This window comes from Camelus dromedarius, chromosome 1 (assembly GCF_036321535.1).
Source record: "Camelus dromedarius isolate mCamDro1 chromosome 1, mCamDro1.pat, whole genome shotgun sequence".
Lineage (NCBI taxonomy): Eukaryota > Metazoa > Chordata > Mammalia > Artiodactyla > Camelidae > Camelus > Camelus dromedarius.
Window position 1 is genome coordinate 12620652 of NC_087436.1, and position 22558 is coordinate 12643209.

Consider the following 22558-nt stretch of genomic DNA (forward strand, 5'->3'; position numbering starts at 1 on the left):
AATATTTCATTATTTAAATACTAACATAAACATTTATACAATTCAACAAACCAATTTAACATTAGAATCCTATTGGTACCTTAAAACAGTAAAGTAAGTCAGTTTTATAAAATAAACTTCAAGAAACCATTATCAATTTATAGTATAGGAAACCCAAAATTAAACCAAATTTTTAAAAACAATATTTTAAATATTACTGTTCCACAATAAACATTCATCTTCTGTACCAATAATTTCTTGCTTCATTAATTATGTTTATGGATGTGTGTGAGTATTAAAGGCCAAATTTGTAAATCCTGCACTTTCCAAAAACTCACTATGTTCTTTAGTGTAGAGTAAGCCAAGGGTGTGAAAATGACTATAAAATGATTATTTATATAACTTATGGTGTTTCTAGGAGTGGAAGAAATTAAGTCATCTAATGTACAGGTAAAATTTTTTCTGTATTTCCCTGGTACTATAAATGAGGCCTAAAACGTGAGCGTTAACTTAGTGTTGTCATGGACTTAATATTAAGCCAACAGGAATGAGATCAACTGCAGGAGAATAAGCTCAAGCAACATCAGAAAGGACCTAGTTAAGAAAAAAATGGAAAAATTAAAAATCAGTTAAATATAGGTTTAATTTCTAGCATTGTAAAACCAATTAAAATAATTTTTAACCTTTTTATTTGTATTAATGGTACGATAAGATTAATTAAAAGCAGCTTTTTTCCAAGAAGACATAAATACATTTAAGGCATCCAGTTCAAAATATTTTCAGTATTTTGAAATGGGTAAGGAATTACTTTGATACCATTTGCCTTTCTAATATCCAAAGTAGGATAAATCAAGGATTCTCTCCTTCTAAAGATTATCGCACAAATACAGTCGATTCTTTATCAGCCATATATACATGATACAACCAGCTCTTCAGATTTTAACAGTGTGCTCATAGACAACATTATTTAGAAGAGCAGATCTTTAAATAGTTACTTCTGGAGGTGGGGAAACGTAGCTTTCAGAGAAGTCACTTTTACTTTAGGTTTCTATCCCCTCAAGAGGTAACGCAGCTTATTCATGAAACATGGATAAGAGAGACCTTTGAGGAAGATTTCACAAAGAAGATAGACAACTGACTACCGGCAGAGTGCTTATTAGGTCTGAAAATTTGTATTTCTGATATTCTCCTCCTGTAAACCTTCAGTTTAAAAATACACTAAAGGAAACCTAATCAACTCCCCCTCCCCCCCAAAAAAAAGTAAATTAAAAGAAAAAAATTAAAAAGAGCCTTAAAAAAGACAAAAATATTTAAGAAATAAAAATAAAAATACATTAATGGACTGCTGTATTCTCACATTTTTAAGGAGAGTAAACAAAAATATAAAATTAAAAGTTCTCTTTGATGACTTTATCCATAGAGGATAATAAATTAAGAGAAAAAAATCCCCCCCCCACAATACTACAAAGATTAGGAAACAAACGGCTTCTGATGTTTTTAAGCATTTCAACATAATTTTTTCAACAATCTAAGAATCTAAATATTTCAGAAAAATATCTGGGTGATTTGAAAATAGGAATACATATCAAACTTAGTAACTAGTGAGATAAACCTTGATGAATCATGTTTTCCTCTAACATACAATAGATGTATCACTGACAATAAAACTCAGAAAGCATCACTGATTTCTGTGAAACAACAAATCAATAAATGAATTAAAATTCTTAGCATATACTTACTAGCCCACCCCTGGTTTTTCTTCCCAATGAACATCCTTAGCTCTTCAAACCCACCGTTTCAGCCTTAGACTGGGCTCTGTACTCCCCTTTCCCCTTCTTAAGGGAACAATACAGAGCCAGTTTCAGAATTTAATTTTTACACTGGGAATTATTCAACTGCCTAACACTTCTTAAATTGAGGAACAATTTACATACCATAAAATGCATACATCCTACGTGCTCATTTCAATGAGTTTTGATAACTATATAAACCTATGTAACCAACACCCAAAACAAGATAAAAAACATATCCATCAATCTAGACGTTCCCATTATTCTTTTCCAGTCAAGAGCCCTTCTGTTGGAGGCAACCACTTTCTGATTTCTATCATGATAAGCATAGTTTATAGACCATTCTTAGACTTCATATAAAATGTACTTCTTAAAAGTATTTTTATGTCTATCTTCTTCCTCTCAACATAATTTCCAAGATTCATTCATGTTGTGTTTATCAGTCGTTTGTTCCTTTTTATTGTTGAATAGTATTCCACTGTATGAATACACCATAATTCCTTTATCTATTTACCTGTTGATAAAGATCTGGGATGTTTCTAAATTTTAAATATTATGAATAAAGCTGTTGTACACATTCTTATACAAGTCTTTTTGTGGGTTATCTATTTTCATTTGTTTGAGGTAAACAGTAGAGTAGAATTGCTGGGTCATAGGGTAGGGATATATACTACCAAACAGTGCTCTAATGTGACCATTTTTACACTCACATCAATAAAATATATGAGAGTTCCAGTTGCTCCACACCCTCACCAACATTTGATATTGTCAGTGTTTTTAATCACTGCTATTCCAGTGATATGAAACAGTATCTCATTTTGGTTTTAATTTGGATTTCCCTTATGATCGATAATGTGTTGAGTGATCATTTGAACATCTTTAGTGAAGTATCTGTTCAAGCCCTTTGACCATTCTTATTGGTTTTGTCTTTTTATTGTTGATATCAATAAAGCTTTTGGCTAATCAAATTTTCCAAATCAAAATATTAAACGAAGAAGAGTTGAGTCCTCAGAAGTCCCTAATTCAAACCATCTTTTTCACTGAAGAATGATATAGACAAAAAAATGGCTGACTAAGTGTTCCATACCACCATGGTTAAATTAGGCCTCTCAATTCCTAGGAAAGTATTACTGCCACTTGATCAAGCATTTTACTTTGGCAATCTTCTCAAAACTGAGTTGAGAGAAACTATCTCAAAAGGCTGCTGTAAGCAGGGGGATGGAAATAAAGTAGATGGTGCTTTAGGCTACCTGGCTTTTGTTTGCACCTACCCACCCCCACACTTCTCATTTCAACCACCCAGCTCTGCATTCCTTTGCTTTTATATGCTAAACTTTTATGTAGTACTTCATTTGATGAAAAGACTCTTTTGCAAAAAAGGTATTACTTGCTCCATTATAATGCTTTAATATAATTATTAGCAACAGCATTTTGATCAAATCCTCTAAAATTTCACATTTATATTTTGAATGAAAACAAATATTTTCATAGACTAACACTGATCTATGTAAAGACTAGTAAACAGGCTTAACCTTCAGTGCCAACTCCAATCAGGTAGTAAAGGCTAAAAGGACTCCGGATTCCAAAGAATCCTGAAGCTGTGTCTGGAAGGGGCAGGAAAGTGAGTGGTAACTGTGGCACCACATCTGACAGGAGAACAGCGCAGAGGCCTGCAGCACATTCACAGCCGCTCGCCAGTCCCGCTTCTAGCGATTATAATGCAGGCTACTCCCTTCCTCTGTCCGACACAAGAGACAAATACCACCACAATGTTCCTTAAGGAAATCTAAGCAATGGATGCATGCTGATTTATCTCTTTATTTGTCTTATTTTTTGTTTCTAATTCTCTTACACATATTGACCAAATATCACAGATTCTCTAGCTGCTTTTCTGTTTCACATAAAGAAGGAGAAAACCCTTAATAGAGACTTCAAAGTGAATTCAATGAAAGCGTCTTCTCATATTAATTTTGGCTCTTTTTCTTTTAGCTTGTTTCTGACCACATACTCCTTGAATAAATTTTCTATAAAAGAGTAAATTCCTCATAATTGGATTTTTTCCCCTTGTTAGCTCCACCCTCTAGAGTTCCACCTTTACATCCACCCCTTCTTTTTTGATGCACCTTTTTAAAATGTACAATTCAGTGATTTTTAGTATATTCACAAAGATGTGCAACCAACACCACTATCCAGAACATTTTCATCACCCTCAGCACAAACTCTGTATCTACCAGCAGTCACTCCCCATTCCCTCTCCTCCAGCCCCAGCAGCCACTAATTTCTGTTTCTGCAGATTTGCCTATTTTGGATTTTTCATATAAATGGAATCATACAATTTACGTGGTCTTTTTAAACTGGCTTCTCAGCATAACGTTTTCAAGGTTCATCCATATAGCATATATCAGAACTTCATTCTTTTTATACCCATTGTATGAAGAGGCTACATTTTGTTTATCCATTCATCTGTTAGGAATGATGCTGCTAAGGAATAATGTGCACCAGATTTTGTGTGGACATGTGACTTTAATTCTCTTGAGTACGTACCTACGAATGGAATTGCTGGGTCATATGGTAAACTCTAGGTTTCACTTCTTGAGGTACTGCCAACTGTTTCCAAGGCAGCTACATACCATTTAAGCACTCCCAACACCAATGTATGAGGGCGAAGCATCTGATATTGATTGATGAAATACCTTTCCTATACCTTTAATACATATTTTAAACATTTCTTTAAATTTCTGTAAGATCTTTATGAACATTTTTGAAAAAAATTCATTTCACACTTTATTATTTCCATTTCTAACATTCAAACAGCCATACTGTAATAACTCAGTAACTTACTGAACCACTGAATTTCATCTGGAAAACAAACATTTTTTAACGGCATTTATTATATACACCCAGAACATAAAATATGGCTGGATTTAACACAGAGAAAAAAATCATCTATATTAGAATATAAATAATATTCATCATTTATTATTTTGTACTTTCTGTCCTAGTATAGAAAATCAAAAGCTAACTATAAAGGAGAGGAAAGAATTTTCAGAACTGCTAATTATTAAGCATCTTATAACCTAGGAAATATTTTTAAATCAGTAACTAAAAATTTTTAAGTGATGCTTTAGTCAGAATACACTAGTGTTATCAAATTCACTGGCATTTTTACTCATTTACTCATTTACTGGGAAAGGGTACTATGATAATTAAATTTTGAAAAATTATTTTTATTTTCTACTTACTTTTCCTATCAGGTGACTGACAGGAAAGGGCAAACAGTAGAATTGAAGTAACCAATTTTTTTTTTTTTAAGACTAGGCCCACAGAATAGCGTAGGTCAGTATTTCTGTTTTAAGATGATTTATAGGAGGCTTTGAGTATACTAGTCTTAGTAACAGATAACTGGATAAGAAAGAAAGTTTCTGTCTATAATTGCTTCCTTATAAAGTTCTAGTTAGTTCTCTATTTTTACTAGAGCAATTATATTTTTTTAGATTCAATTTTGGAGAAAATCATCTGGTTTTGTTTTTAAGTAAATTATTTTTAATTTAAAATGTATTTTCCAATATAATTTTAAAAGAGCAATAAATCCTTACTGTGAAACTTTGGTACTTTATAACAACTATCACAAACATACACTGTCAGATATCTGTGCTTTTATTTTTAAGAAATCACAGCTGTTTGATTCTAAAGTATTTAAAGATTATAATTTAAATTTTCAAAAACAAGGGTTTGAAACTCTAGCAAATGCAAACTAACGTCACTATAGTGACAGCAATCAGTTCAGTGGTTGCCTGGGAAAGAGGGTAGGAGAAGGAATGGGTTATAGTAGAGGTGACGGAAATGTTTATTTTCTTGAACATGGGTGTCATTTCACAGATGTATAAAGCAGAACTGACCAAAGGGTACACTTCAAATATGTGCATTTGACTGTATTTCAATTATACCTCAAAAAAATTATAAAGAAATCCCAAGTGTTTCTTTGGGTTACCTTAAGTGTTTTCCAAACTATATATCACACAATTCAAGTACCTCAAAACAAATCCCTCAGCCAAAAAAATCTTGGGAAAATTTTAGGAAAGATGGGTTTGGGCTTAACAGCTAGGCAGACTACTATTACAATTGTTCAATATGCTAACATGATTTTCCAAGGGGAGTATACAGTACATGGGTCTTCCCACACTTGACCACAGAAACAATTATTTCACTGAAGAACTCTGCAAATCATTTTCGGAAGAACTTTTAATAGGGATAATATATAATGGGAAAACATGAAAAACAAATCAGAAAAATTCTTAAAATGTTAAGCACAGCAATTACAAACTCAAATGCCTTCAGAGACCAAGATGTAACAACCAAAAAAAGAACTCAGAAAGGACCGAACGTAAAACAACAGGTGTCTAACTATTTGTACCGAAACGAAGCCTACTTGCTTTCCTTTCAAAAAACTCGAGACCAAACAAGCCATATCTAGAGCTTCCAGTCTGCTACCTCTGTACTAAGAGATTCATATGTCAGATTCCTTTTAATGCTAGTTTCTATACCGTTTGGAAAGAGAGTAATAAAAGACTAGCCTATGAAAGGGAAAATTATGATCTGAGCTGTAGTAAACTAGGCTTCAGTACAGATCAAAAACCGTAGCTCAACAGAAAAACTATCTGAGCAAAAGTGATGAGAACATAAAAGCCTCAGGAAAGATAGCAGCTCTCTTCAAAGTTTCATTTCCATCAGTAAATTAGTCCTCATAATTCAAAATTTGAACTATAAAAACTTGTAGGAAAGGTAGTTTGGACCATAGCATCACATATTTGAATTTTTATGCTAAGATTTAAGATCTAAACAGTTTTAAGTTTCAAGCATAATAAATGTATTTCTTTGTATCTGAAGTGTAAGTTATATTAATAACAGCTAATCTTTACTGAGCACTTACTAAGTGTCAAAAATAACTTTACAAGATGGGTACTATTTAATCCTTACAATAGCCTTACAAGATAAGTGCTATTATTTTTCTTTTTAACAAGGATTAAATTGGGGCACAGAAAGATGAATTAACTTCCTCAGGAACATGTGGATTGCTACCCAAGGAACTACATTTTTTGCCTCTACACATAAAAAGGAATTTGGATAGTAATAATCTTCATTAAAAATATAAACTACCTTTTAACTTCCTCCTAAAACTATCCTTCCTTCTCAGTACCATGCTGGAAAAACTAAACAGTGAATCCTAATAAACAGAACTTTTATTCTAAATTGTATCAATAATAATTTTGGTTCAGTAAGTTTGAAAAAAATTAGGGTTCAATTTTCAAGTAAGTTTGAGAAATTCTGGGTAATCTACTTATAATACACTCATTCCAACTACATCTACCGTAAAATACTGTTTGCCATCTTCGTGGCTCACAATGTACATGTTAAAAGTTTTGAGAAGAACTGAAATATGAAAACCAGTTTAACTTTTTAAAACTGCTTAATGAGTCTATAATTAAAAAGCCATAATAATCAAAAATGTTCACAAGGTTTCACTGGACAATTTAAAATGTTTCTTCTTAAAACCATAAGAAGAATACTTTATAACTGGCTTTTGAAAACTAAACATATCACTTAATATTCCTGAGACTTTTTCTTACCTGCTTATTTTCTCCAAATTCTTCTACATAGGTCCAGGCTGAAGAGACTGTGTTCCCTGTCTGTAAGTAGTGAAGACAGAAAAGAATTTGAGTCTGCAGACTAATGTTATCCCTGTCTTGGAAGTGTATGGAATCCTTGATGACTTTAGTTACAAAGTTTTTGATCAGTAAATATGAAAATAAACTTAGAGGAAAAGAAACAAGTGATAAATAGTTATTTCCAAAGTTCTGCAAAGATGAACAAAGAGAACTGTATTTTTGTTGTTGGAATGAAAATCATGAGTTAATACATTAACAGAAATACATATACCTTTCTATACAAAATAAGTCCTCATGAGTTGTTTTTCTAAGAAGTACTATTCTACTAATAACATAAGAAAAGGATTTTAAAAACAAATGAGATTGCCCAGTTTTTGATAAGCAGTCAAAATATGTAAGTGAATTTGAAAAAAAACCAATACCCTTGCTTTGTCTTAAAAATAAATTAATGGCCAAAATAATACTAAACTTAAAAAAACATTTTGCTTATTAAGAGCTAAACTTTGTCTACTCAAAGCCTAACTTAACCATATATAGGACAACACAACTTTGGACATCCATCCTTTTCACTGGCTCTCTCTTCACGTGCCTTACAGCTTTCTGGTAGGTATGTACACCTAAATTCATGCTAAGAAACTGCATGCAAGTATGAACAAATGAAAAATGTTTTATAAGTCCCATAAAACTGTAGACTTTTGAACAGCCACCTTAAAGATTATAACTCAGCAGAAAAAAATAGTCACATTACTTTCTGATTTTCACATCATGAAATAGGTAACACTAATCAACCCTCCCCATGAGAACCAGAGTATGCAGACAGTTATTAAAGCAGAGCTGCCTATCTGAAAGGGCTGGGAATGGCCAAGACAGACAACTGCGGGGCTATGATCTTAGACAAGAAGGAAACCCACAGAGATGTGCATATCTTTGGAATTGTGTTTACCTTAGAAGGATTGGCCAGTTCCAAAGAGGGATCTGAGAGGCAAGGGAAGACGGCAAGAGAGAGACGCATTTCTGAGGACCGGTGGACAAAGACTGGAGCTGAGGAGCTACTGATGAGACATGTCTGGAACCCCGAACAAAACTAATCCAGAAGTGGACCAACTTTAATGATGGCTACAGCAAAATTCAAACCTTCTCACTCCCTGCCTGAATTAAGGCCATCTGGGACTGCCAATCCTTTGATTCCCCTTCTGAAGCAAAAATAAAACGTCTCTGAATAAACACGCTGCTGCACGTTAGCTTTTAAATTATCTCCACGTTTTTCATATCCAGTGTCTGATATTCAGTCAAAACTAACCAGTCATACAAAGTGATAAAACAATATGCCCTAAAACCACCAGAAACAAAAATCAACAGTAACACATCTATAGGAAATGTAATGTTTTCACAACTGGGTATTAAACTAATTATGATAATATGCTCAAGGAAGTGAAAAATACGACTAAAATTTTGGAGGAAAAGTGGAAATCATAAAAAAGAGTCAAATGAAATTTTAGGACTGAGAAATGAATCCAAATGAATGTCTTTATCATGTGAGACACAGATGAAAAAAATTCAAGAACCGAAAGACAGGCCTGAAGAAAATATGCAGATCAAATATACAAAAGAATGGAGAAGTACAGAAAGAACGTAATAGATACGTAGGACACAGTAAAAAGATCTTAACATATGTGTGATTGGAGAACCATATAGAAAGGAAAGAGAAAACAGGATAAAAGCAATATATGAAAACAGAATAGTTTAGAACTTTCTAAAACAAGTGATATACATTGATCCACAGATTTTAGAAGTGATGAAAGTCCCAATTAAGTTAAACTAAGAAACTACACATAAATCTATCTAGTAACACTTCTGAAAATCACAAATAAAAAGAAAACATTAAAAGTAGCCAGAGAGGGCAGAGTTTACAACAGAATTGGAGTGATAAGCAAATTACAGCTGACTTCTCAACAGGAACAACAAAGACAGAGGACATAAATGGAACTAATAATCTCAAAGAATTAAAGGAAAATAACTACTAATCGAGTAAATACCCTTTCAAAAGGCAAATGAATTAAAGACAGACTCAGGCAAACAAAACTGAGGTAATCTGCCATAAGCATATTCATACCAAAGAAAGCACAAATGAATGTTCTTTGACAGAATAAAGAAATAATCATAGTGGAAGTTGAGTGATACAGGAGAAAATAAAGAGCAGAGGAAATAATATGTAAATGATAATTGAATACAAATATATATTAACTAAATACTACTATAATTAGGTATGTAGGGAGTTAAAACATAGGTTTAAGACATATGGAAATATCAAGACACTATACAAATTGGAAGAGAAAATTTTAAAAATTAAAGTGTACTAAAGTCCTTGTATTGTCTGGAATGGAATAAAAGCACTAATTAATATTAGACTTTAGTAAGTTAAGAATACACTTTGGAGTCTCCAGGTAATCACTAAAAGTATAATAAAGATTCTAGGACTAATACAGCTAAACGAAAAAAAAAAAAAAAGGCAAAGAAAGAATCCATCAAAAGAAGGCAAGAAAGGAGAAATGGGAAACAGAACAGGGACAAGGAATAGAACGCAAATGGCAAGATAAGATACTTAATTCTAAGCACATCAGTAAGTACATTCAATGCAAGCTGACCATTCAAAACACAGACTTTCAGCAAAAACAAGCAATGGCAAAAACAACAAAACCTAACTATATATTGTGCTCATCTTAAGGCTAAGATACAGGAAAAGGAAAAGTTAAAAAATGAAAAAAAAATATATATGCAACTCTAACCAGAAGAAAGCTTAAAAGTCTATGCTAATATCAGAAATAGTATTCTTTAAGGCAGGAATGCATCACAGAAATAAAATGACATAGTATAATGATAAAAGATACACTTCACCAGAAAATTTGACAATTCTAGATGTCTATGCACCTAATACATAACCTCCAAATATATCAAGCAAAATCTGACAGACTCAAAAGGAGGAAAAGATAAATCTGTAGTCATAATGTATGATTTTCATTACCCTCTCCTAGTAACAGAATAAGCAGACCAAAAATCATGAAAGCTAAAGAAATTTAAAGATGATTACTGACCTGCCCTAATATATGAATTGAACTGTGTGCCCCAAAAAGATATGCTGAAGTCCTAATACCTCAAAATGTGACTTTATTTGGAAACAGGGTAATTGCAAAAGTAATTAGCTAAGAAGAGGTCAGACTGGAGTAGGGTGGACCCTTATCTTGATACAACTGACATCCTTACAGGAACAGGGAAACAGAGAGCGGAGAGTAACATGTGAAGACACAGAGGCAGACAGGGAGAAGAAGACCATATCCACCAGAGGCAGAGCTGGGAGTAATGCATCTGCAAGCCAGCAAGCTAAAGGACTGCTGGCAAACAAGAAAAGCTAACGGAAGCAAGGAAATTCCCCCCTACCAGCTTCAGAGGGGGCGTGGCCCCACAACACCTTAATGTCTGACTGCCTGCCTCCAGAACTGTGGGAGAATAACAGATGTAACACCAGATGTAAAAATCCTAAAGAAAATATCAAAATTCAAATTTAGCACTACATAAAAAGGATAATGTACCATGACCAAACCGGGTTTATTTCACATGCAAGACTGATGTCACATTCAAACATCACACAATGCAATTCACCACATTAAAATAGTAAGACAAAAATGATATAATTATCTAAATAGATACAGAAAAGCATCTAATAAAATTTATCACCCATTAAAAAAAAAACTCTTAGCAAACTAGGAATAGAAGGGACTATCCTTAATGTGATAAAGGACTTCTATAATAAAAAACCACAGCAAACATCATACCTTAATGGAGAAATGCTGAATGTTTACAAGGATATGTTCTATCACCATTTGTATTCAATGCCGGACTAGTGGTCCTAGCCAGTAAAATAGGCAAGAAAAAAAAGAAAAGTGTAGGAATAGAAAGGAAGAAAAAGCTATTTGCACTTGACGTGACTGTGTATGTAGAGAATTTAAAACAAAGCGGAGTCAAACCATTAGATCAAATAAACAGTTTTATTTCATATGTAAAATTAAATTATATTCATATAAACAGGAACTACTAGAAATCGAAATTAAAAGGCATCTTTTATAGTGGCATTGAAAAACATTAAATAGCTAGAAATCTAACAAAAGATGTAGGAAATATTTACACAGTAAACTACTGAATGTTTAAAGAAATTAAAGAAAGCCTAAATAAATGGAGAAATCTATAATTTTCATGCATCAGAAGGCCCAATACTATAAAAATGTCATTTCTTCACAAATTGATCCACAGATTCAATTCAATTCCAATCAAATTTGTAGTAGGATTTTTGGTATAAATTTACAATGTGATTGTAAAATTCATAGAGAAACAGGAGGGCTGAGAAGAGTCATGATAATTGCGAAGAAGAAAAAAAGATAAGGAAGATATTCTCTACCAAACACAGCTATGTTTGTGTGCACGTGTGTATACACGCATATATACCTACAATTTTCACACCTCACTAAATTTGAAAGATTAAAAAAATTTCTAAAAGATAATTAGGAGAATATTTCATCACTTCAAGGTAAGCAAAGATTTCTTAAGCAGGGCACAAACAGTACTACCTTTAAAAGATGGATAAATTGAATCATACTAAAATTAAGAGCTTCTGTTCTTTTCCAAGTGAATCGTGAAGAGATCAGAAAGGTAAGCCACCAAGTGGAAGAAGGTATTTGTAAAATATATATCCAACAAAGGGCTACAATCTTAAGTAATAAGAAAAAAAAACAGGCAACTCCATGCAATAAAGGGACAAGAGATTTAAAACAACAGAGACTTCATCAAGAGGATATCTTAATTTCCTATAATCCTATTAAAAGATGCTCAATATCATTACTAAACAGTGATATAGTTATATCTCAATGAGACAGCAATATATACTAACCAGAATATTCAAAATTTAAAAGACTGGTAATACCCACATGTTGGCAGGGAAGTGGAACAACTGAAACCCATGTACTGCTAGGAAAGTGTAAATTGGTATAATCATTCTGGCATGATCCACTAAAGTTTGAAAAACATGACCCATCACTTCTACATCTATGTACTCAACAAAAATGCATGCAAATGAACACCCCAAAAAAACACCATGTACAAGAATCTTCGCAGTATCGTTATTCGAACAGCCCAAACTGAAAGCACCTCGAACTTCTGACAATAGAAATAGCAAATAAATTAAACATCTCATTGGAATACTTATACCAATGAGAGTGAATGAACAGAACGGCTACATGCAGCAACATGGGCCAGTCTCATAAACATAATGTCAAAATAAGCCAGACAAAAGTATACAAAATGCTGTACAAATTTCAAAAACGGAAGTCAGAAGGCTAGCTTCCTTTGGGGATAGAGGGTAATATCTGAGTAGGGTACAAAGGAGCCTTTTAGGGTATTGATATTTTATGTCTTCACCTGGTAGTTACATGGATGTGATCACTCTGTGGTAATTTACAAAGCTTTCACAAATGAATTGTGCCCTTTACTGTCTGCATGTAATGTAGTAAGTTCACAAAAAAAAAAAAAAAAAGGAATCTGAACAGCTATCGTACTGATACACATAAATGAGCAGTTTATCATTTATAATTATAAAAAATAAACCCACTTAAAATAATAAAGTTACTGCCAAGATAGAATAACATAAAAAGAAAAATGATTCTGGGTAACTGAAAAAAAACTATAGTGGTGATTTTCAGTAGAAACGCTAATTGGAATTACTATTAAATATGCAGCAAGTCTTCCCTCCTAAATGCCTTCACATACTACCATCTGGACCTGGAGTTTTAGAATTAGTTTTTTGTTAATTTTTAATTAGAATGAAATCAAATTCAACAGGAAAAAAATTCTGGAATTTAAATGACTGATCTACAACAACTACATTTCTGTTAATATATGGAAGAGATGGTGATGATCCTCAAAACAAAAGTAAAACCTATCAGCAGAATCTCAATTTAATGACAAACACAAGGTTACTAACCAGCGCTTTTAATCCAATTTAATTTACCATTTATTAGTTTCATTCCTTTAAAAAAGCACTGATTGTTAAAATATATTCCAATAAATTATTTCAAATGGGATTATTCAGTAATAAAGGCACCAAAGGAGACCAGGGAAAAGAAAAGGTATATTGGAAATTCAAGAATAAAGTCAAGAATAGGATACAGTAAACTTCAAAGATCCGAGACAGGATCTTGTTTTCTGAAAACTGAAATCATTCGATGCTCTAGTTTAGCCTTCTGCTATGTAGGAATAAGAGTCAGAAGATAAACTAGGTATAACTCCCACTAATTAGGAGCCTGGTTTTCAATATTGTAGACCTGTGACTTGTTCTATGAAGGTGTAAAGAAGTTTTAAAAGTCATTTAAAACTAAATGTTATAAGTATATTCTGTATCTTTGAAGAATTTACTGGTTTTAATTTGAAGATTTCCGTATAGATTTTAAAGTAAGTGGTATGGAAGATGAAAAACTGTTTTTCAGATTCTCAATGCGTCATACTGCTATTTCTTCTTTTGAAAACAGAAAATAACTAAATGCACAGGATTCCAGCATATTCCAAATAAGACAGCTGAATTTTCAGCATCCTGAATTTCAAGGTTTTTCCTGCCTTTAGGAAACAAAACTGAAAGGAAGAACAGCATCTTCTCAGTCTACACCTGTGCAGAAGAATGAAGAAATGTAATGCTGATATAAACTAAATTTAGAAATAACATACAATAAGCTATCGCCAATTATTCTCCATTTGTGAAGTCTTAACAAAGGTTATATATGGCACTAAATGTAACTGTGGCTTATGTAATGAACTTAAGAAGCTATCATAATGGCCAATAAAATAATATTGTACATAATATGATTCATTATATTCTATACTACGTATTGTTGATAGAGATAAAAACATGAAAGTTTTCTCAGACAGTTTAAAAGCAACTACTACAACCATAATTTCCTATTCTTCCACTACCCAAATTTCATCCTTATATATAAACACACACACACAATACGTATCTACATACTCAATATAACATAACCCATATGACTCAGTCTTTCTTTCAGTCAGACTTTCGAGACTTTCACATTTTAAAACTCATTTTATTAGCATTTAAAAAGTGATCTACTGATCATTTCTACATCCATGAAACATAAATACGTATCATCCTGTTAACCACTATTCATCATTTACTTGTTCTGTGTCTGTACCTACCAACGCCGTATCTCAGGTATTTCTTTTTCAGTCCTTTCTTCTTTCTGTTCAAAGTACAGCCAAACTTTCTTTCCTTAGAATTTTCCCTTTTAACCTTCCAGCATGCAGATCACTTTCAATTATTGGAAAAGCACTACATGCTCAGTATTAAAGGAGCAGACAGTACTGATCTGTATAATGCAGGACATAATAATTAAAAATATATCTATATGTACAAAGTTCCTTGGCTTTATAATCCTGATGGATCAAAACTTTATAACAGCAAATAAACAGTAATATAAAAATTACTAAACTGTTGGGTAATATAAAAAACAAGTCATTCTCAGTTACAATGTCCAAGAAAAGCTTAACGTAAGAGGTTAAGCAGATAAAAGTAGAATAATATTCCAGGCAGAGTAAGCAGCACTAGGAAAAGCTTGGGAATACCAACAAGCATGGCAAGTTCAGATAATCAAAGCAAGAGGTACTGTCTATGGTTAGGTCAAATGGGGCCAAGCAACAGGGCATTGGGAACAGTAGAATGTGGAGTTCGGAAGACTTGACTACATCACAACAGCAAGCCAGTGTAGGTTCCTGAGCAAGTAAGTAACAATGCAAAAGCATAGTTAGACATAATCGGAGTGATAAATTCTATAACTGAATTATGTACTGAGATGTCTGGAGTATAGTCAGAAAGCAAAATGAGAGTACCAAGCAACAAGTGACCATGAAACAGACATAAACAAACTGCCAGTTTGAAATTCTGCCTAGCATATGATGGAGGGAAAAAAAAACAAAAACCCACATATCTGACACCTTGGCACATATGCCACCAGCTGGTAATGCTTACCCAAGAGTCAACTTAAAAATCGCAAAGCTTCCTTGTAAACAAGGTATGTTTGCAAGATCTCTGTAACTCAGAACTTCACTTAGGATTCAGTCAGATGTCCTGGATCCACACTACACTGGAGGGGTCTGGTAAGTGGGCTTGCAGGACTAAGGAACATAAAACTGTCTCTGAAAAGGAGGTAAAGTATGAAACAAAAGCCTATCTCACTATATATTAAGTTTTAGAAGAATAACTTGCAAATAATATCCCACAAATTCACAGTCTGTTACCAAATGTTTAACATTAGAAAAGGTCAGTTTTTTACTGGAATCATGTGATATTACAGCAGTTAAGAACACAGCCTCTTAGCTAACTGGAGAATTCTAGGCAAATTATTCAAGCTACTCAATTTATTTAAAAAAATAAAGTGTATCTAAAAAGAAAAAGAAAAAAGAGGACACTAATGAACTCATCTACAAAACAGAAAGAGACCCGCAGACATAGTAAACAATCTTAAGGTTACTGGGGGAGAGGGAGTGGGAAGGGATAAATTTGGGAGTTTGAGATTTACAAATGTTAACCACTATATATAAAAATAGATTAAAAAAACAAATTTTTTCTGTATAGCACAGGGAACTGTATTTAGTATCTTGTAATAACTTTAACGAAAAAGAATATAAAAATGAATATATGTATGTATATATATGACTGGGACATTATTCTGTACACCAGAAATTGACACACTGTAACTGACTATACTTCAGTTAAAAAAAAAGTGTAGATGTTAAAATAATGCCTACCTCAAAGAATTGACAGAGTAATGTAGTACCATGTAAAGGCATTTAGCATAGTACCTAACATATAGTAAGTGCTCAAAGAATATTAACTATTATTATTACTAATAATACTCATTATTTTAAGTGATTGGAAACTCTGGTGTCTTGGGTTTGTTTTCTGAACAAGTATTATTCTTCAATATGTACATGGCATATTTCAATATACAAAATTAAGCCATTTAATAAAATTACCCTATGAGGTAAGTACTGTTAATATTTCCATTTTACAGATGAGGAAATTGAAGTACAGACAGGTTAAACAACTCTTCCAATAAGTAACGAAGCTGGGATATGAATTCACGAAATCTAGCTCAGAATGCTATGTTCTTTCATTCTATGTTGCCTATATGCTATACTAAATTTAAAGTACTGAATTTCCTTTTACTGAAATTCTCTCTAAAATGCCATGTACTTTTTCCTGACCCTTTCATCTCAGATCAGGTCAGGTCATCCAATTATACTTTCTCCTAACACCCCATACTTTAGAGTGTTTATCAGAATTGTAACTGAACAATTTCCCCCCTCAGTGGAATGAACATTCTATGAAGGCAGCAACTGTGTCTCACTCACTACAGTGATCCTCAGGACTCTAGACAAAGCACAGTGTTCAGTAAGTATTTGTTTCATGAACACACACACATTAATAAGGATTAACAATCAGCCAGCTGCCAGCCAATAAACTGAAAATGAAAACAGAAAAGCCTAAAATAGGAGTGAATAATAAACAACTATTCGTATGAGAAGAATAAGGATTCTAAAAATAAGCTTTCTTAAATCAAAGCTTGCAAAAGGACAAATTTTTCAGAAGGCATCAAAATAGTAAGGCTAATATACTCCAAGTGGTGTTAAGGAAGATAATTCTGATCCACAATAATCTAGTAAAGAATCTTGCCATCTTCCATACATTTACTTAACAATATAAACAGATTTAACAGGCACAAACTACTAGGTATAAAATAACTAAGTTAAAAGAATGTAATGTACAGCACAAGGAATACATCAATATTTTATAACAATTTAGTATGGAGAATAAGCTATAAAAATATCAAATTACTATGTTGTGTACTTGAAACTAGTAAAATACTGTAAGGCAATTATACCTGAATAAAAATTTTAAAAAACAGGTTTAAAATACATGCTAAAAAATTAAAGGTTTTTTTTTTCCTTTCATAACTGAGGGATACAAAGCTTTCAGGAGTTTAAACGCTCACATGTTTCTGGGTTATACCAAACCATAATCTCCCTGTCTGAAACTTTCCTCTATTAGACTTAATTCCAACCCCTGGAGCTTCATATTGAAGTCTCCCTTCCATACGCCAGCTCTTCAAACATTCGAAGACAGCAATCATATTCCCCTTGTAAATATTATATTAATATTTACAGACTAAACAGACCCAAATACTTCAGCTGTTCATTGTCCTTGTCACACAGTTTCCAAGTTCTCCCCAGTTGTCCAGGTTTAATTAAATACTGGTTCCCAAAACCAAACATTCCAGATATAGTCTGAGCAAAATAAAATTATTTGGTCTGGATACTACATAACTTTCTAATTTTTGTCTTGAATTACAGTTAACCCTTAAACAAAACAGAGGTCGGAGCGCTGAGCCTCTACACAGTAGAAAACCCACACATAACTTACAGTTGGCCCTCCACATCCACAGATGCACCCAACCTGGGATCCTGTGGTACTGCAGCATTTACTAAGAAAAACACCTGTGTACAAGTAGACCTGCACAATTCAAACCTGTGTTGTTCCAGGGTCAACTGTGTGGTAATTTGACAATCTCTGGAATAGAATGACTCTTATTCTGGTTTTGACAAAATAATTAGGTTTTTACTCCTGGCTGGTCGGCTTTCATTCTTTGCCATCTTATTTATTTAATTATAAAACCATGATATACAAAGAGAAGAATGTATAACATAATTTTAAAAATAAAAACATACACTCACCACCCAGGTTTAGAATAGAAAATTATCAATACCTTAGAAGTCTCTCTTGCATCCTTTCAATTTCTCCTTCTAGCCCTTAAAGTAATCATGATCCTAATTTTAAAGTGTTGATCATTCTCTTGCTTTTCTTTATAGTTTTACCATATATTCATTCATCCCTAAACAATATATTTAGTTTTGCTTGGCTTTATTTTCCTACTCATAATTTCCCATTGCTTCAATTCCTTCCATTTAAAATTTGAATTCTTTTGTATTTTAATTATTTTTAAATAGGCCACCTCGTATCTTTCATGGGATGAAGGATGAAAGTGGATAACCCATCCATCACCAGTAAAACGATACAGACACGATAAAGGGAAGGTTAATGTTCTACTTAGGTCAGCCTGCTCCATCAATATGAGACAATGCCATCTCTCCCCATTAAGAAACTGAGCTGAGGGGAAGTCGAACATCTTTCTACCTTTCTCCTAAGTTGGGTTTTATAATAGGGCTTTAGAATGTATGTAAGTTCCCTGAATTAATGAAGTACATATTTAAAGAACATTCAAGGATAAATACATATGACGACTGTGTTTGGATTAGTTTCAATTTATTCATACCTCCTATCTAAATATAAATATTTGTGAGTTGATTATAGAAAATTTTCTTGTCATGTGAAAACTTTCAAAATAGAACATCAGATTGAAAGAACTGAAAATAAAAATCATTATTGCCTAAAACTTCACATAAAATCTTAAAGCAATGAAATAATTCCCTTATTTACCAATTTAAATTAAAGCACGCCTGACATCAATCTCCTCACCAAGGCCTTAGAGGTGTCGTGAAGAAAGCCTCTTAATCCCCCTCCCCAAGTCAGGTTCACTAAGTTGGCAGCTCCCTGCCCACAGCATAAACCACAATAAATAAAAGTAAATAAATAAAGGTGCAGAGATTTTTCGAAGTCCGAATAAGTGAGGTTTAAAAAAACACTGATGCAAAAATGAGAAAAAGGTGATTGCAAAAAGAGAAGAGATCACAGAGAGCCCAAATGCATTTCAACACAAGAACTTAAAAACCTTACGTCAGCAAATCACAGGAAAAAAAATTAAGAAATAAAGGAAAACAAACACAGCTATCTCATCATATTTATCAATCCCCCTCAGAAGCTTAGGGAGTGCTTTCATAGGGCAAGTAATCCTATTTTTGCTCAGTATCTCCCCTTTCCCTCTAGTTCTTGTGAGAGAAGAAGTAACTTCCCAGCGCTCTGGTATCATTACATCCATGCTCGACATATCTAAACTTCACATCTAGGAATCCCTCAAGGGATTCTTGACCACTCAAGGAAACTTGATTTGTGATTTCTCAAGGAAACATATGGCGACACCTAATTCACACAAATGAGACATTTAAATTAATAAACATTTCTCTGCTTGAATTATTTGGTTCTTGGTAAATACTATAACTTTATAGTGCAGAATAACAATCTTAAACCTGCTTTCCAAAGACTCATAATGGCTCACTTAGAACCTTACAAATTCTGTGCCCCAAATTACAACACAGCTATTCCCCACTTTTCCAAAGTTTACTTTATGCCACTTCACTTTTCTAAAGGACCTATATTACTACCTGTTTCTAAGTAAAAGAAATCCGAATAGGATTTTCCCTTCTACAAAAAAAGGCAAAAAGCAAAAACAGTGTTCAGCATTTGTTTTGCAGTAATTTCATTACAGAGGCACTATGCAGCTCAAACATCCAGACTGGCGCCACCAAGCTCCTTCCCCAAGAAATACACTCATGGCTTAGCATCAAATCATCACAGCTTTGAACTGTGTCTCTGAGCATCTGTGCTCTACCTTGCTCTATTGTATCTGTTAGCAAGATGTGTCCTAAGGTAATTGCTTCTTTGCTTTATGCCATTTTGGCTTACTAAAGGTTTCACAGGAACGCTCCACTTTGGATAGTGGAGGAAACTTGCACTTTCATAAATTTATAACTACATATTTGGTCACCTTTGGACCTAAAATCAACATAGTAGTGGAAGAAAAAAAACCATACACACATATGTCAGATATGCTGCTAATCTGTTTACCCTCTACCTGGCCAGTAAACAAGCAGACTGGAACACGTATGCTGAAATAAAGGTAACAAGAAAAAAATTAATTTTATGAGCTCATAGTCTTAACAACCCATCTACAAAACAGCATTAAAAAAAAAAAAGAAGAGTAAAAAATCAAGTATCTCTAATAACAGCATCCTTAGAAAATATAACAAAGGAAATCAAAATCTGCAAAAAAAAAAGGGAAGTTAAGTGAACATAGCTAGCTATTATATAAAAGAAGCTGGAGTTGTACATCCTAGTTTACAATTTTTATTTATTCAATTTTGTTTATTCTTGATTAATTTGTGTATAAGAATCAAGCTATACTGTTTAAACACAAAAGAAATGAGGGGTTTCAGACCAAATTATCAGACACTACAATTACAACAGACTGATGTTCTCAATGATTGCATTCCTATATGCTTTTTAACCTAAAGTTATAAACACAATTACAGTAGAAATCATTATCAGTGTAGTATATAAGATTATATTTACTAAAATCAATGCAGGAAGGTATACAGTTAGCCAAATAAATAATTTTCTTAAAATATGAATTATTATATATATAAAAATCCACAGAGAGGCCATTTTTATAACTCAAATATCACTTGCTATAAGTAATGGTCCACATGTCACTAATATATCTTTAACCAAATATTACAAATTTAAGAAGCAAGAAAATCCAAGTTGTTGTCAACATTTTGGTGATTTAGAGCTTCTAATCTATTGGGGAAATTAGAGTTCTTTATTTTGTTTTCTTTTGTTTCGAATCTCCAGAGGGAAGTGTACTCTTCTTAGAGGTAACGCACTACCAGGTCTTCGATAGGGGATGTATTACTCTAGGATAGAGGCTGAATTGCTCTAGATAGATGCCAGATTTGAAATTAACTAATAAGAGTAGATAATATATTTAATCTTAACCAAAAGATCTGGAAGCAACTGACACTGAACAATCTTAAAGTGGTTAAAAGCACAGATGATCACTTGAATGAATCCATCACAGTAAAACCATTTTTCTAAAACATCTGTCTCCATTCACTAGTCCATTCATTATATAGCATAAGCAACTACTGTCTACTAAATATTAAATAGGGAGCAGAAATAAAGGCATGACAGGCTTAAGACTAAGTACAAGTTCTTATACAGATTTCCCTGACTCTAAACCCCCCAAAGTAAGTAAGCCTTAGAGGAGAGGAAAATCAATATAACATTGAAATTCCTTTTAAAGCCACATTAAAATATGTATTTAGGTGACACCATGTGGCAAAATTATGAATTGCTGCTGATATCTAAGAATGCAACACATATGCAAATTTACTGTGGTCTTTGATACAAGAGGAAAGAATGTATAAACATGATTTTTTAAAATATTAAATAAAAATGACATTAAATTTATAAATTAAAAAGCAATAGCTACTATTAAAACCAGTATACTAGAACAAGTATTTTAGGAATGTATTAACCAAAGATACCAAGAAATTATAGAATAAAGGGTCAAGCATGACTAAATAAATGTATAAAGTAAATGAAATCAGATGATAACTAATTAGTTAATAACTTGTCTATCGAACAAATACTGGTCACATGGTATGTTTTAATACACATTATTTTCCTAGATTCTCTGTTACAAAAAGAAAACTAATTTCCAAACTGTTAAGTAATTAGCTTGTTTTTTTAATAAAATCTTGGTTTTGATTATAATCAATGACAAATTCAGGGAAGGAAATAAAAAAGCAATTATCTGTCATGATGAAAATGAAATAGGTAACTGACCCTCTCATTTTTCTTATCCAGTTGTTCTGCTGTGAAGCAGATATAAGGCTTTGAATTGTATAAAGGAAGGAAGGTTAAATTGAGAAAAGAATTAATTCCTGCAAAAGCAGCTCTTGATTTTAAACTATTTGAATTCAAATATCTATCTTGGTACATGTGAAAAAAAAAACTATTATTTTGGTGCTTCATAGATTTTTTTTATTTTAATCAAAACCGTAAATTTGGGGGATAACAGTGCCCCTGGAGCTCACCCAGCAAAACCCTGATATTTTAGAGATGAATGCATTGAGGTCCACAGAGACTAAATGATCCATTTGCTATTCTGAGGTTATAGTTTGTGGGCAGCTGAGACTACAGGTTCTTTTACTTTTACTTGATTACTCATTACTCTATTAAGCTGCTTCTCTCACTGTAGTAATAATAATATT

General features: G+C 32.9%; 1 protein-coding gene across 2 annotated transcripts in view; it reads right to left on the reverse strand.

Moving 5' to 3' along the window:
• Positions 1-208: 208 nt before the first annotated feature.
• The window catches only part of RBM46 (RNA binding motif protein 46), a 42190-nt gene continuing 19840 nt past the window's right edge, over positions 209-22558 (reverse strand). For both annotated transcript variants that reach the window (XM_064488082.1, XM_064488053.1), the window contains exons 5-6: positions 7397-7456; positions 209-573 (exon numbers count right to left, since the gene is read on the reverse strand). In XM_064488082.1, coding sequence (XP_064344152.1) covers positions 7401-7456 — 56 coding nt within the window. In that variant the 3' untranslated portion in view covers positions 209-573; positions 7397-7400. The remainder of the gene's footprint in view (positions 574-7396; positions 7457-22558) is intronic.